The sequence below is a fragment of the Prionailurus bengalensis genome, chromosome E1 (genome assembly GCF_016509475.1).
Source record: "Prionailurus bengalensis isolate Pbe53 chromosome E1, Fcat_Pben_1.1_paternal_pri, whole genome shotgun sequence".
NCBI classification, from domain to species: domain Eukaryota; kingdom Metazoa; phylum Chordata; class Mammalia; order Carnivora; family Felidae; genus Prionailurus; species Prionailurus bengalensis.
This window is the reverse complement of record NC_057347.1, coordinates 14351254-14366638: the sequence shown is the minus strand read 5'-3', so window position 1 is coordinate 14366638 and position 15385 is coordinate 14351254. Positions and strand designations below refer to the sequence as shown.

Sequence of the window (15385 nt, the reverse complement as noted above, 5' to 3'; positions counted from 1 at the left end):
GTGCCTTATTTTGTAACACTTCCCATTCTGACATAAGCATCTAGGGCAAACTTGAGGGAAACAAGACAGTACAGATTTATTTATGACCTACTGAAACCCACCATGTGCTGGCATTTGAAAAAGCTATAACAAAGTCTCTACTTACGGGCACTGTAACATCATCATAAAAACTCCAAGCTAAAGCCCATCTCATTGTCCGGCCTTGACAGAATTCAGTGTAGGTGACTTTAGGAACCTGAAACCAAGAAACATGTCATCTCATCAAACTGAAGTCATTCTACCAATATGTTTTTGGCTCCTGCCTCATGTTAATTATGTGTTGGTTTTTCTTTTTATCAGTTAACAAACACTACTATCCCCAGTTATGCACAGTTATCTAACAATCAATGAATAAATTATCTCTCAATAAAGTTGTGGATGTTTTCCTCTCCTAAAACATTATAGAGAATTTACAGTTCTGGCTTGAAGGTCCAAATATACAAAACACCCAAAATAACACAGCTCCTTCAGAAAACCACTGGTAAATGATTCAAATATTTTTGTTGTTGTTGTTGTTGTTGTTGTTATCTTTTCTTTCTTTTTTAAGGAAAGAGAGCCACCGAAGCCTGGCTAGATACAGCTATGTAGTCTCCCTTTTATCTATCGGATTTTATGGGAAAAAAAATGAAATTACTTTGCAGCTGTTACAATTTTAACAAGGAAAAGGTGTGATAGGGAAAACGGGATGAGTACAATGTCAGAGAGAAACCAGAAATCAGAACCTTGGTTTCTGCCACTGACCACACATCTGACCCCCTTCTCTGAAAACTCACCTGGCTCATGCTTACTTGTGCCAAAACTTCATAAACTGGGAGAGAAGTCAGGGGGCAGTATTAATTTGCCACCTGCTTTTCAAAACAGAAGCAAGGGTCTAAACTCATGTGGATTGTACCATAAAGGGAACCACACTTGATTGAAGACCATTCTAGTTATAGCTGATCTTTGATAACTAGGCATGTGACCCAGAACAAGCCCCTTAACTTATGTAGACTTCAGTTTCTGTAATTACAAAGGAATCCGATGTGGCGTTGGTGGCAGATGGCACCAGGTTTTTTTCGTTTCTGGGAGCTCTCATCCTGTTTTCCCCATCTTTTCTCTGTTATAATTGTCAAAGAAGGCCTTATAAAAATAATTTATAAAAAGCCTCTTTTAGCCCCAGAATTACAAAATTCAAAAATAAACAAACAAAAAAACAAATTTAGAGTTTTAAAGTATAAAAGCAAATTCTACACTCTGCCATCACAAGTAGATACACCAGAACAGCAATGATAAAGCCTTACCCCTTGTATGCGAAGTTCTTCCTTTAGAGGAGCCAAGCTGCATTTTTTCCCCAGCATACAGCTGTACCACCTAGGGGGAAAAAAAAAAAGCAGAAGTAAAACACTGTTTCATATAGTTACATTTTAAAAAAAAAAATTTTTTTTTCAATGTTTATTTATTTTGGGACAGAGAGAGACAGAGCATGAACGGGGGAGGGGCAGAGAGAGAGGGAGACACAGAATCGGAAGCAGGCTCCAGGCTTCGAGCCATCAGCCCAGAGCCTGACGCGGGGCTCGAACTCACGGACCGCGAGATCGTGACCTGGCTGAAGTCGGACGCTTAACCGACTGCGCCACCCAGGCGCCCCCATATGGTTACATTTTTTAATTAAGTATTTCTCAAGCGAACAAAATGAGAACAGACGTAAAAAATTCTGAGTTAAGTTCCAAGTGACAATAACAAAAATTATACATCATGTATTTAGGAAAAAAACAAACCTAACAAATGAAAACAAGCCCAAAGCAAAAAACAAAACAAACAAACAAAAAAAAACCAAAAAAAAAAAACCAAAAAAACAAAACCCACTTAGCCTCTCCAAAACACCACCTATACCATTTTAACAGAAATTATAAAATCTGGCATGAACCTGTATTTTGAGATGGCTTAACCTGCAAATAATTAAAGGATATTATATTAGTGTTTCAAAAGAACATGAAGTCAATTTCTTCTATAGTAAATACAAATCTAGAAGAAGGAGTGGGGAGAAGATGGAGTGAACTGGTTAAAAGGTAAAAGAATAGAATTTAGCCTATGAAGGATTAACTACTATGCTTTCCATCACAAGCAACTAGGAAACTTGACAAAATATATGTAACAATTGTTTTTCAGACATTGGACAACTACAGTGAAGACCTATGATCTCAGACAGATGAGGTGAGCCCCATAATTGCCAGAGCTTACTGCCTGAAGGAAATTTTCCAAGCAGCAATGCAGCGAAAGGTCATGCAAACAGATCCCAATAATCTTGCTGAATTAATGAGGGAGAGATGGATTTCAGAAGCCCACACAGTAAGAATCTGAAGGGCAAAATACAAGAAAGGAAGGAGGTGCATAGAGAATTATGGCCATCTGCAGAAGAGTTCCCTGGAATATTCTGCAGAATAATGATCTGCATGTGTGTGAGGTGGAACTCTGTGAGGCTAGGGAAAGAATTCCCAGAAAGCAGTCAGCTGAACAATTCCTAGAGTCCAGACAGAGCTGGACTAGTTTGTAGTTCTACTGGCCAAAGCAAAAAACCCTTGTTAATAAAGGGGCATCTGGTAGAGTCCTAGAAAGGATGCTGCTTTGTAATGGGGCTAGAGGTTATTCTATCTTTACCCTAATGAAGCTTAAAATTAAAAGCAAGACTCAAAAGGACCAAAGTGATCACAGATAACCTAAGCAAACATCAGAACAAAATCCAACACTCTTTAAAGGAACACAATGAAATGCAGCACCCCAAAACATAAGATTTGCAATATGCAGCATCCAACCAAAAATGACCAGACATTAAAACAGGCAGGAAAAAAAAGGGGGGGGGGGGGGGGGGGAAATGACTTACAACCAGGATAAAAAAAAAAAATCAATTATTAGAAACAGATCAAGAAATGAGAGATGATGAAGTTAGCAGATGATGACATTAAAACAGCTCTTAGAAATATGCTCCAAGACAAAACATGGACATAGTACGGAGTATAAAGGAAGATATCAAAACCAACCAAATGGAACTTCTAGACATGAAAATTATGATACCTAGAATTAAAATTTCACTGGACAGGATTAACAACATATGAGATTCTGCAAAAGACCTGTGAACCTGAATACATACCAACAGAAACTACCCAAAATAAAGCACATGGGGAAAAAAAAATACACATAGCACCTATGACCTGTGGGACAGTATCAAGCAATACACATTAAGTGGCATTTCAGAAAAGGGAAGAAGAGACAAAAAAATATTTGAAAAAAGGGCCAATTTTTCCAAAATTGAAAAAAATTATAAGTCTACACACACAAAGTCTAATGAACCCCACAAAGAAACATAAGGAAAATGCTATCAGGGTACCTCACAATTAAATCACTGAAAATCAGGGGAGCCTGGGTGGCTCGGTCTGTTAAGCGACGGACTTTGGCTCAGGTCATGATCTCACGGTTCATGAGTTCGAGCCCTGAGTTGGGCTCTTTGCAGACAGCTCAGAGCCTGGAGCCTGCTTTGGATTCTATGTCTCCCTCTCTCTCTCTGCCCTTCCCCTACTCACACACATACACGCTCTCTCTCCCTCTTTCTCTCAAAAGTAAATAAATATTAAAAAAATATTTAAATTACTGAAAATCAGAGATAAAGAGAAAATCTTAAAAGTACAGAGAGGCTGGAGACACTTTTGTAAAAAAAGATTTTATTTTTTTTTTTTTAATTTTTTTTTTCAACGTTTATTTATTTTTGGGACAGAGAGAGACAGAGCATGAACGGGGGAGGGGCAGAGAGAGCGGGAGACACAGAATCGGAAACAGGCTCCAGGCTCTGAGCCATCAGCCCAGAGCCTGACGCGGGGCTCGAACTCCCGGACCGCGAGATCGTGACCTGGCTGAAGTCGGACGCTTAACCGACTGCGCCACCCAGGGGCCCCAAAAAAGATTTTATTTTTAAGTAATCTATCTCTTCATGCAACATGGGGTTCAAACTTACAACCCTGGGATCAAAAGCCACAGCCTTACTGACTGAGCCAGCCAGGACCCACAAGTCTTAGAACACTTTTAAAGGATTAGAATAATACAAAACATGGTCTCAGGCTGTAATAACTAATTAGACTAGAAAACAGTAAGAGAATCATAGTTTTCAGGCCGTGATCTCATGGTTCATGGGATTGAGCACTGCATCAGGCTCTGTGCTGACAGCAGAGCCTGCTTGGGATTCTCTACCCCTCCTCTCCATCCCTCCCTGGTATATGCTCATGCACTCTCTCTCAAAGTAAATAAATGAAAAAACTTTAAAAAAGTTTTTTCTTGGGGCGCCTGGGTGGCGCAGTCGGTTAAGCGTCCGACTTCAGCCAGGTCACGATCTCGCGGTCCGTGAGTTCGAGCCCCGTGTCGGGCTCTGGGCTGATGGCTCAGAGCCTGGAGCCTCTTTCCGATTCTGTGTCTCCCTCTCTCTCTGCCCATCCCCCGTTCATGCTCTGTCTCTCTCTGTCCCAAAAATAAATAAACGTTGAAAAAAAAAAAAATTTAAAAAAAAAAAAAAAGTTTTTTCTTTAAAAAAAAGAGAAAAGAATTCAAATATCCAAAACAATTTTTTTTTGGAAAAGAACAAAACTGGAGGGCTTACACCACCTGAATTCAAGACTTAGTATAAAGCTCTGATAATCAAGACAATATGGTAATGGCATAAATATAGACATACAGATCAAGACAATGGAATACAGTCCAGAAACAGACTCGCTTATATGATCAGGTGATTTTTAAAAAACTTTTTTTTTTTTTTTAACATTTTATTTATTTTTGCAAGACAGAGAGAGAGCAGGGGAGGGGCAGAGAGAGAAGGAGACTCAGAATCCAAAGCAAGATCCAGGCTCCAAGCTGTCAGTACAGAGCCCGATGCAGGGCTCGAACTCACAAACCGCGAGATCATGACCTGAGCTAAAGTTAGATGCTTAACTGACTGAGCCACCCAGGAGTGCCCTATGAGCAGGTGATTAAACAAAGGTACCCAAGGCTTGCTCTTCAAAAAACATGGTTATAAAAATAAAAAGGCAGACCACAGACTGGGAGGAAATACTTGCAAAATACATCCTATAAAAGACTTGTATTCAACATTATATAAGGAACTCCTACAACTCAGTTAAGATTAATAAACAGATAAAAATATATAGGGAGACTTCTAGTTTCTAGTCCAACATGTTAAGAAGCTGGAAGTTGCCACACTGTTTAAGTAAAAGGCTGAACCAACTAAAAAATTAACTCTTCCTATATCCATCACAGAAACAACTATTCACAGGGGAAACCACTGACTCTAAAATTAGAGAAACCAACAGGTGAATACAAAGAATCACAACTCACCAGAACAAAAATCCTGGAGCAAAACCTCCATGGGAATCAGTGCTGAGGTAGGGAAACTGAACTGCAGCTGACAAATTGCTGGAGACTCAGCAGGGACAGGTCTGAGAGAGAAAAAACCCAGGAGGACTCTGTCATCAGGACCCCAAAACTTTTATCAATTTTACATCCAAGAGCTTGACCAGGTTCTCACGGTGAATATGGGAGAAAAATTCTCTGTGCTTCCAGCAGGGAAAAGGGAAAAGGAGTAATCCTCTAGAGCATCCTGTTCTTAACGAGGCCTGCCCTCAAGAGAAACTAGTTAACCAGATCTTAACCTGTTAAGGTATTATCAGAGCCTAACTGACATACAGGAATGGCATCATCCAACTCCAGCCTACTCTAGCCATCCTGTCCCACCAGGATGGAGGGGAAGAGAGTAAGGAGGGACTGAGAAGCAAGTGTGAAGTTCACAATCCAGAGGTACAGGCTCACTAAAAGACTGATCTATTCACACTACAGAATATCTCCCCTCTCTCCACACCTCACCCACATTACTAAAGGTCTATTTACAGCAGTTCCTTTTACGCAGTATATTATGTGTTTCTATTAAGAAAACTAACAAAACATACTAAAAGGCAAAAAACAGTTTGAAGACACAGAGTAAGCATCAGAACCACATATGGCAAGAACGTGGGAGTTATGAGACCAGGAATTTAAAACAACCATGATTAAGATACTAAGGGCTCTAATGGATAAAACAGACAGCATGTAAGAACAGATGGGCAATGTAAGCAGAAATGGAAATTCTAAGAAAATGAAAAAGAAATGCTACAAGTCAAAACCTCTGTAATGGAAAGAAGAATGCCTTTGATGGGCTCATCAGGAGACTGGACACAGATGAAGAAAGAATCTCTGAGTGTGAGGATAGCTCAGCAAAACTGCCAAAACTGAGAAGTAAAGAGAAAAAGCACTGGGCAGGGAAACAGAATACAACATCCAGGAACTGTGGGACAACTACAAAAGGTGTAAAATATGTTTAATTGGAATTCCAAAAAGAAAAGACAGAAAGGCACAGAAAAATCATGAAACACTAACGACCGGGAATTTCCCCCAAATTAATGCCGGACACGAAACCACAGATTTGGGAAGGTAAGAGATCACTGAACAGGAAACACACACACACACACACACACACACACACACACACACACACAATTTACAACTAAGGCATGAGATTTCCAAAATATGGAAAACCAAAGATAAAGAAAAAAATTCTAAAAGAAGCCAAAGGGAAAAAGCCACATTATCTATAGAGGAACAAAGAAAGAATTACATCAAACTCATCTTAAGAAACAACACAGGGGGGCACCTGGGTGGCTCAGTCAGTTAAGCATCTGACTGCTGGTTTCAGCTCAGGTCATGATCTCACAGTCTGTGAGATGGAGCCCAGTGTGGGGCTCTCAGGTTTGTGAGATGGAGCCCTACACTGGACTCTGCATTACAGCACGGAGTCTGCTTGGGATTCTATCTTTCCTCTCTCTCTCTGCTTCCCCACACCAGCTCTCTCTCAAAATAAATAAAGAAACTTAAGAAAAGAAAAAAAAAGAAAGAAAAAAAAAAAAGGAGCCATGCGAGAGTAGAGTGAAATGTTTAAAATGTTGAGAGGAAAAAACCCACCAACCTAGCTAGAATTCTGTACTCTGCAACATTATCCTTCAAAAGTGAAGGTGAAATAAGACTTTCTCAGACAAACAGAAATTGAGGGAATTTATTGCCAGTTCCTTCTCTAGAGAACTTCTCTTTAACATTTGCAAGGCCTTACAATAAGGATAATTATATCAGTCAGAAACTCAGATCTATATAAAATGAAGAACAAGGGAGAAAAAAATAAGTGGAAGTTGAAAAAACAAAAAAATCAAAACTTTTAAAATTCTTTTTCTAAAATTTTGTTTGTTTGTTTGTTTGTTTATAGCGAGCACACACAAGCAGGGGAGGGGCAGAGACAGGGAGGGAGAATCTCAAGCAGGCTCCACACTGTCTGCATAGAGCCCGAAGTAGGGCTTGATTCCACAAACTGTGAGATCATGACTTGAGCCAAAATCAAGAGTTAGACGCTTAACCGACTGAGCCATCCAGATACCCTAAAACTTTTAAAATTCTTAATTAAGCCACAGGTAACAGTTTGTTAAAAATAACAATACCATGGGCACCTGGGTGGCTTAGTCAATTAAGCATCCAACTCGATTTTGGCTCAGGTCATGATCTCGTGGTTAGTGGGATCCAGCCCCGCACTGGGCTCTGTGCTGACAGTGTGGAGCCTGCTTGGGATTCTCTCTCTCCCTCTCTCTCAAAATAAAGAAATAAACATTTAAAAAAATCACCAACAACATATTTGATTATGTATGCTTATGAATATGCATACGTATAAATGAATGACAAAAATAGAAGGGACACGAGGGGAATTTTTACATTTACATCAGCTTTATTGGGATTTAACTTGTATACAGTAAAATTTTCCTATTTTATTTTATTTTTTAAATGTTTTTATTTATTTTTGAGAGACAGAGAGGCAGACTGCAAGCAGGGGAGGGGCAGAGAGAGAGGGAGACACAGAACCGGAAGCAGGCTCCAGGCTTTGAGCTGTCAGTACAGAGCCCAGTGCAGGGCTCGAACCCATGGACCGGGAGATCATGACCTGAGCTGAAGTCAGCCACCTAACTGACTGAGCCACCTAGGTGCCCCTATTTTATTTTTTTCTTAAGTAGGTTTCATGCCCAGTGCAGAGCCCAATGTGGGGCTTCAACTCATGACCCTGAGAGCAAGACCTGAGCTGAGATCAAGAGTTGGACACTTGACTGAGCCACCCAGGCACCCCCCCTTTTTTCTGTGTGTTAGATTATTTGTTTATTTTATTTTTTTAAAATTTACATCCAAATTAGCATATAGTGCAACAATGATTTCAGGAGTAGATTCCTTAGTGCCCCTTTCCCATTTAGCCCATCTCCCCTCCCACACCCCCTCCAGTAAGCCTCTGTTTGTTTTCCATATTTAAGAGTCTCTTCTGTTTCATCCCTCTCCCTGTTTTTATATTATTTTTGTTTCCCTTCCCTTATGTTCATCTGTTTTGTCACTTAAAATCCTCATATGAGTGAAGTCATATGATTTTTGTCTTTCTCTGACTAATTTCACTTTGCGTAATACCCTCCAATTCCATCCACGTAGTTGCAAAGAGCAAGATTTCATTCTTTTTGATTGCCAAGTAATACTCCATTGTGTGTGTATACACACACACACACACACACCACATCTTCTTTATCCATTCATCCATCGATGGACATTTGGGCTCTTTCCATACTCTGGCTATTGTTGATAGTGCTGCTATAAACACTGGGGTACATATGTCCCTTCAAAACAGCACACCTGTATCCCTTGGATAAATACCTAGTAGTGTAATTGCTGGGTCTAGGAACCTCCAAACTGTTTTCCAGAGTGGCTGCACCAGCTTGCATTCCCACAGGCACGCCTTTTTTTAAATCTAATTTTAAGTAGGTAGTTCAGTGAATTTTGACAAATGCGTATAATACCACCATCACAATCAAGATATAGGACATTTAGGGGCGCCTGGGTGGCTCAGTCAGTTGAGCGTCTGACTTCAGCTCAGGTCTCGATCTCGCGGTTTGTGAGTTCGAGCCCCGTGTCAGGCTCTGTGCTGACAGCTCAGAGCCTGGAGCCTGTTTCAGATTCTGTGTCTCCTTCTCTCTCCACCCCACCCCTGCTTGTGCTCTGTCTCTCTCTGTCTTTCAAAAATGAATAAACATAAAATTTTTTTTTAAAAGATATACAACATTTACAGCACCCTAAATAGTTCCCTTGTGCCCCTTTGCAGTCTTTTCCCACCCTACCCCAGCCTCCAGTGACCCCTGGTCATTCTGTCTTAATAATTTTGCCTCTTTAGACTTTGATATAAATGCAGGCACAGAATGTTTTTGTATCCGGGTTTGTATCATAAATACAGTGGCCATTTCATATGGTTCGAACTTAATACATTAAATAATATAAATGAAAATCTTAATGTTTACAGAAGTATGAGAAATACCATTATACTGCTCTAGAAATAGTATGCACTACTATTTTGTTTTCATTATTTGTGGGCTCAACAACAGGTGACTGCCCCTATTTTGTTTAGTCAATCATTTTCCCCTTTGAAAATACAAAGAAATAATTGTTTTACCTAAACCACTTTAAACAAACCTGGGTAAATTTACTTAGAGCACAAACAATTCCATTTGGTGGTTTTAAAATGTTTAGGACAAAAACAATATGCTCCCTTTAAGAAGACAGTATATAAATGGAGAAATCATTAACCAGGAATAAAAGCCTTTGGTATTTTAGGAACAAGATACAAAAAAAGAAATTAAGAGCAATTAGTGCTCAAATAGTAACAGTATAAAATAGGTGAAGACCTTTCCTTTAAGATTACCATTCCTGAACAGATTAGATCAGAGTCACCAGAAACCAAGAAACAGTCCAGAACAGAGACAAATCAAAGATATTCTAAATTTCCTCAGGAGATGAAGGGAAGCAAATATTTAGATAAGTAAGGCTTGTTATGGTTAAATATGTCATCGGCAGTTAACATACACTTGGCAAAGTACATATTTCTTTTAACCCTTGCTGTAAACTGAATACTAGACTTGTGAATCTAAGATTTAATCTCATCAGTATACTTAACTGTTTCCTGAAACACTTATATTTCTTATAGGACAAAGTTATAGCATGTATTAAAAAAAAAATTCTGAGCTGACTTCACTTTAAGAAATGCCTACCCATCAGATCCTAGCTACTCTCACAAACATCTTGTGACAACTAATCAAAATGCAAGTAGAAAAAAGATGAACGAAAGGAAGATCTAGCTACCCAGGAGACTTTGAACCCATTATACTATTTTAATGATGCAAGTAACACTGTACTCATTACAACATTTAGTAATTCCTCTGAGATAGCAGCTTCAAGAAAAAGTATTCTGAAATAATTTCAAACATACAGAAGAGATGCAAAATTAGTACAAATGATTCCAGTATACTCTTCACCCAGATTCATCAATCAACATTTCCTCCATTTGCTTGTTCTGTATGTGTGTTTAGTTTTGTTTTCAATATTTGAGTGTTAGCTACAGTCATCATCATGCCCCTTTAACCCTTAATATTTTGGCATGCACATTTTAAAAACAAGGACCTTCTCCTTCATAACTACAGAACAATTATCAAATTGAGAAAATTTAACACTCATACAATACTATTATCTGGAATACAGTCCATTTTCAAATTTCACCAATTATCCCAATAATGTCCTTCATGGCAATTTTCTCCCCTGATGCAAGATCTAAGATCCTGCATTTCATTTACGTGTCAAGTCTCTTTAGTCTCCTTCAATCCGCAACAGTTCCTCAGCCCTTTTTTTGTTTGTTTTTGTAACTTTCACGACCTTCCTATTTCTGAAGAAATGTTTTACAAAACCCCTCCAATTGGTTTGTCTGGAGTTTCCTCAGAGTTAGGTTCAAGTTATACACGCTGGGCATGAAGAGCACAGGGTGCTGTAGTGTCCTGGGTGCAGCACATCAGAAGGTGATTACCTGCTTAAGGCAGGGTCCCCCAGGCTTCTCTACTATAATGTTACCGTTATTTCTTTGTGATTGTTAAGTCATCTGTGGGGAGATACTCTGAAATTGTTAACATCCTGTCCCTCCTCAAATTTTCCATTGTTGATTTTCCATGAATCAATTATTATAATAATGATGACAAAATGGTGATTTTTCTCACTTTATTGTTCCTTCTGCATGTACTAGTTGGGATACTGTGACAAAGAACTTTTCCTCTATCCCCTTTATGTATTTCATTTGCTTATTTTATTTAATAGGTTAAAATCAATTATTATCATTATTTATTTTGAAATCATATTGTCTCAGATTTGGCTTGGGCTACCTCTTGTATGCTTCTGACAGGTCATTTTTTGAACACTTCCTTACTTTTTGATACCATAAAATATTCCAGGCTCTTCTTAAACTTATACTCACCTAGCAGTGGAATCACCCATTTCTCCAAGGCGCCTGGTTCTTTTTATTTATGTTTTTTGTTAAAAACATTTTTTTAATGTTTATTTACTTTTGAGAGAGAGAGAGAGAGAGAGAGAGAGAGAGAGAGAGAGAGAGAGAGAGAGACTGTGTGAGCGAACATGAATGGGGAGGGGCAGAGAGAGAGGGAGACACAGAATCCAAGGCAGGGGCTCCAGGCCCTGAACTGTCAACAGACAGCCTGATGCAGGGCTTGAACTCACAAATCATGAGATCACGACCTGAGCTGAAGTCAGATGCTGAACCAACTGAACCACCCAGGCGCCCCTACTGGTTCTTTTTAGTGGGGACTGGTTATTTTAAAACTTTTTAAAACACCAAACCTTAAACTAAAGCATAATACAGAAAAACAGACAGAAGCAGAAGTTTAGCATGTAAAGTGGACATGAGCATAGTCTAAAAATTTCCCTAGTTGTGGAATCTAACATTTCGCTGCCTATATTGAATTACCAGAATAAATGCCCCTCGACATGCAGAACAGCCCTAATGTCCACCTGATCTCAAAATTTATCATTTAAACTACCGCACATTACAAATCTACATGACTAAAAATAAACTTTTATCTTCCGTTCTTCTTAAAAAGTAGCTTTAATGATTCACATACATTTTTACAAGTACAAGAAACACTGCAATAAGATTCTCCAAGGTAGTGGGACCAAGGCTTTTCATTCTTTGGTATTCCTTTTTATAACTGCCTGATGTACTAAAAATACATGCTTGTTGATTTTAACAACTCTCTACTTCGAGTACTGAAAGTAGCACTAAGCAGTGACTACCTATTATAGGTAGATATGCTATGAAAGCTGATACAGCTAGTTTGTCACGGCATGAACCACTGGATTCAACCTTTTCTCCCTAAGACCTTAGAGTAGTCACCAATCAATGAGGCTCTGCCCCCTTAAAACTTGAAAGAGAATGTAACTACGCATGTATGCATGATACCTAAACTAAGGTTATGAGAAGCACATAATCTAATTCATTAAAAAAAAAGTAGCCCCTTATCTTTCAGGCTGCTTAATTCTCTATCTTCCTACCTTAGCAGGAAGTAAAAAATCAAAATACCAGTACCTACTTCCTGTGGAGCTCAAAACTAAGACATACATTTTAGGTTTTTAACTGAGAAAATCGTCTTCTACCGGAGAACAGGCTGGTATATTATCTGATCCCCAATACATCCCTACATTCTTTATCTGTGTAGTGAGTTGGTACACTGGAGCAAGGGGTACATTTCTTTCTAATGACACCCAAGAAACCCTTTTACTGATCGGCAACCCTATGATGGATCCTAATCAAAGATGAAATCAGAGGTCAAAGATAGCCACCCACGTTACAGATTCATTAGATGTATCTGTGGAGGTTCAGTAACAAATGAGAAGTGGTATGTTCTTTGTAACACTGAAAAAAAGAATATAGTGCCCAATAATAAGGAATTAGTTAATTGTGGACTGTTGTCAAGCTATTTAAAATTACTGCTATGCACATACCATTAGCCACAAAGAAACACAGGAATGAAAAAAAATCAAGAGCAGAAAACAAAATTAGTGGTATTTATGATTATAACCACGGGAATAAAAAAAAGGGGGAACTGGTAGGAAATGCACCCAAAATAAGCTAATAGTTGCATCAAAGTGCCGAGATCAATGTTTTCTCCATTTGCTAATTTTCTGTGTGATTATCTTGTTTAAGAGATAAAATCACAAATAATAGGAACATCTAACATTTAGATAGCACTTCAGTCTACATGTATATTCATATGTAATTTCTCTTCATTCTCTGAACAGCTATAGGAGGTATTATCTCCAAAGTTGGGAGTCTTTCAGCTGGAGAATTAACTAAAGGCTCAGGGATAAAATCTACAATTGTACCCTGCAATTATCATTTATAGTACTCCATAACTATACTAGCATCTACTTTAAAAAAAAAAAGAAGGGGACGGGGAGGGGCTTTTTATTAAAATAACGTAACAAAGTTATTTGTAACATTTTCTTTCAACATAGTGGACCAGCATGTAAATCTACTGAACTCCTAGAACAGTCGAGTTAAAATGATCCTATTTAATATTCTTTATATCAAATATGTGTTCATTTAATTCTATGACCACCCTATGAGATCTAAAGTAGCTATTATTATCCCATTTACCAATAAAAAACGAAGTTTACGTTTGGTGATTAAGAATGTGATTAAAGAATCACATTCAAAAGGCACAGGGGTGCCTGGGTGGCTCAAGTGGTTGGGCATCTGAATCCTGATAAGAGCTCAGGTCATGGTCTCACAGTTTCATGGGTTTGGGCACTGCGTCGGACTCTGTGCTGCAGCATGGAGGCTGCTTAAGATTCTCTCCCCCTCTCTCCGCCTATCCCCACCTCACATTCTTTCTCTCTCAAAATAAATAAATAAACTTAAAAAAAAAAAAAAAGGCACAGATTATTCAATTTGTTGCCCATCACCAAATATACGGACTATATATACAAACCCAGGAAGTATCCATCATCTGGCAGGGAGTAGGGAACAGAAAGGAAAAAGAATGAAGAGGAAAAGTGGTGAAACCAGTATTAAGTTGGAACTCTGTGAGATACAGATCTCTGACTCCTGAAAAATCATAAAATAATTGCCATAAAAGGAATGAACTACAGACCTAGTAAGCAATGAATTACAAGACTGAAATTCAGGTCATAAGGAGTTTGATTAAGTGAAACTGATTATAAATAGATCTGTAAATATATCGACTGATCTATTTAGAAGGTTGGGTGAGTCTCTAAAAAAGACAGTGCTCTTTTTTTAAAATTTTCTTTTTAACGTTTCATTTATTTTTGAGAGACAGAGCAAGTGGGAGAGGGGTAGAGAAAGAGGGAAACAGAATCCGAAGGAGGCTCCAGGCTCCGAGCTGTCAGCACAGAGACCAACGCGGGGCCTAAACTCACGAACCGAGGCATCATGGCCTCAGCTGAAGTGGCCACTTAGCCAACTGAGCCACCCAGGCACCCCCAAAGACAATGGTATTAAGTAAGCTTAAGCCACAGGCACAAAAATGAAAGGTAAGGCTGAAAAGCATTTGCAACTTCATCAACAACAAAAAGGCTGTCTACTTAGAAGTCCAACTGTACGCTAGGACTGCATATGCTGCAGGCTACTAGACTAGAAATCAGGATATCTGGGTCCCAAGTTTCTAATCTGTAAAACTAACATACTGGATACCTTTACCTCCCAAAGGCATCCCAGCTGCAAAATCCTTTAAGATACAAAATAAAACACATGCATGCAGGTGCTGCTGTGCATGACTTAGGTGAGGCATGAATCGTAACAGGGAGGTGAGGCATCTTGAGTGCCATCACGGAGATCAGTGCAACAAATTTAACTCCATAATGTTAAAAACGCTGCTGAGTTCCTACACTTTTTCAGGAATAAGAAAAAAATTCTAGATGGGTAAGAAGCAGATGGTAGGGTTAAAATATTTGTTTTTAATCCCTTATTTTTCAGAGCTTCAAAATACAAGTACACCTCATTTTAGCATGCCTCCCTTTACTGCACTTCATAGATAACTGTGTTTTTTTTTTTTTTTTTTTACAAATTGAAGTTTGTGGCAATCCTGCATTGAGCAACTCTATTGGCATCATTTTTCCAACCACCAGCGCTCATTTTGTGTCTCTCTGTCACTTTTTGGGAATTCTCCCAATATTTCAAACTTTTTCATTATTACAGTATTTGCCATGATGATCTGTGTTGGTACTATTGTAACTGTTCTGAGGTGCCACGAGTCACACCCATGTAAGATGGTGAACTTAACCAGTAACTTGTGTGTGCTCTGACTGCTCCACCAACCACTGTTCCTCCATCTCTTTCCCTCTCCTTCCTATTCCCTGAGACACTACGATATCGAAATTAGGC

At 38.9% G+C, this 15385-nt stretch overlaps 1 protein-coding gene across 2 annotated transcripts in view; it reads right to left on the bottom strand.

Annotated features, from left to right (window-relative positions):
* The window catches only part of METTL16 (methyltransferase 16, N6-methyladenosine), an 82574-nt gene that overhangs the window by 21187 nt on the left and 46002 nt on the right, over positions 1-15385 (bottom strand). For both annotated transcript variants that reach the window (XM_043583436.1, XM_043583437.1), the window contains exons 7-8: positions 1320-1389; positions 146-235 (exon numbers count right to left, since the gene is read on the bottom strand). In XM_043583436.1, the coding sequence (XP_043439371.1) occupies positions 146-235; positions 1320-1389 (160 nt within the window). The remainder of the gene's footprint in view (positions 1-145; positions 236-1319; positions 1390-15385) is intronic.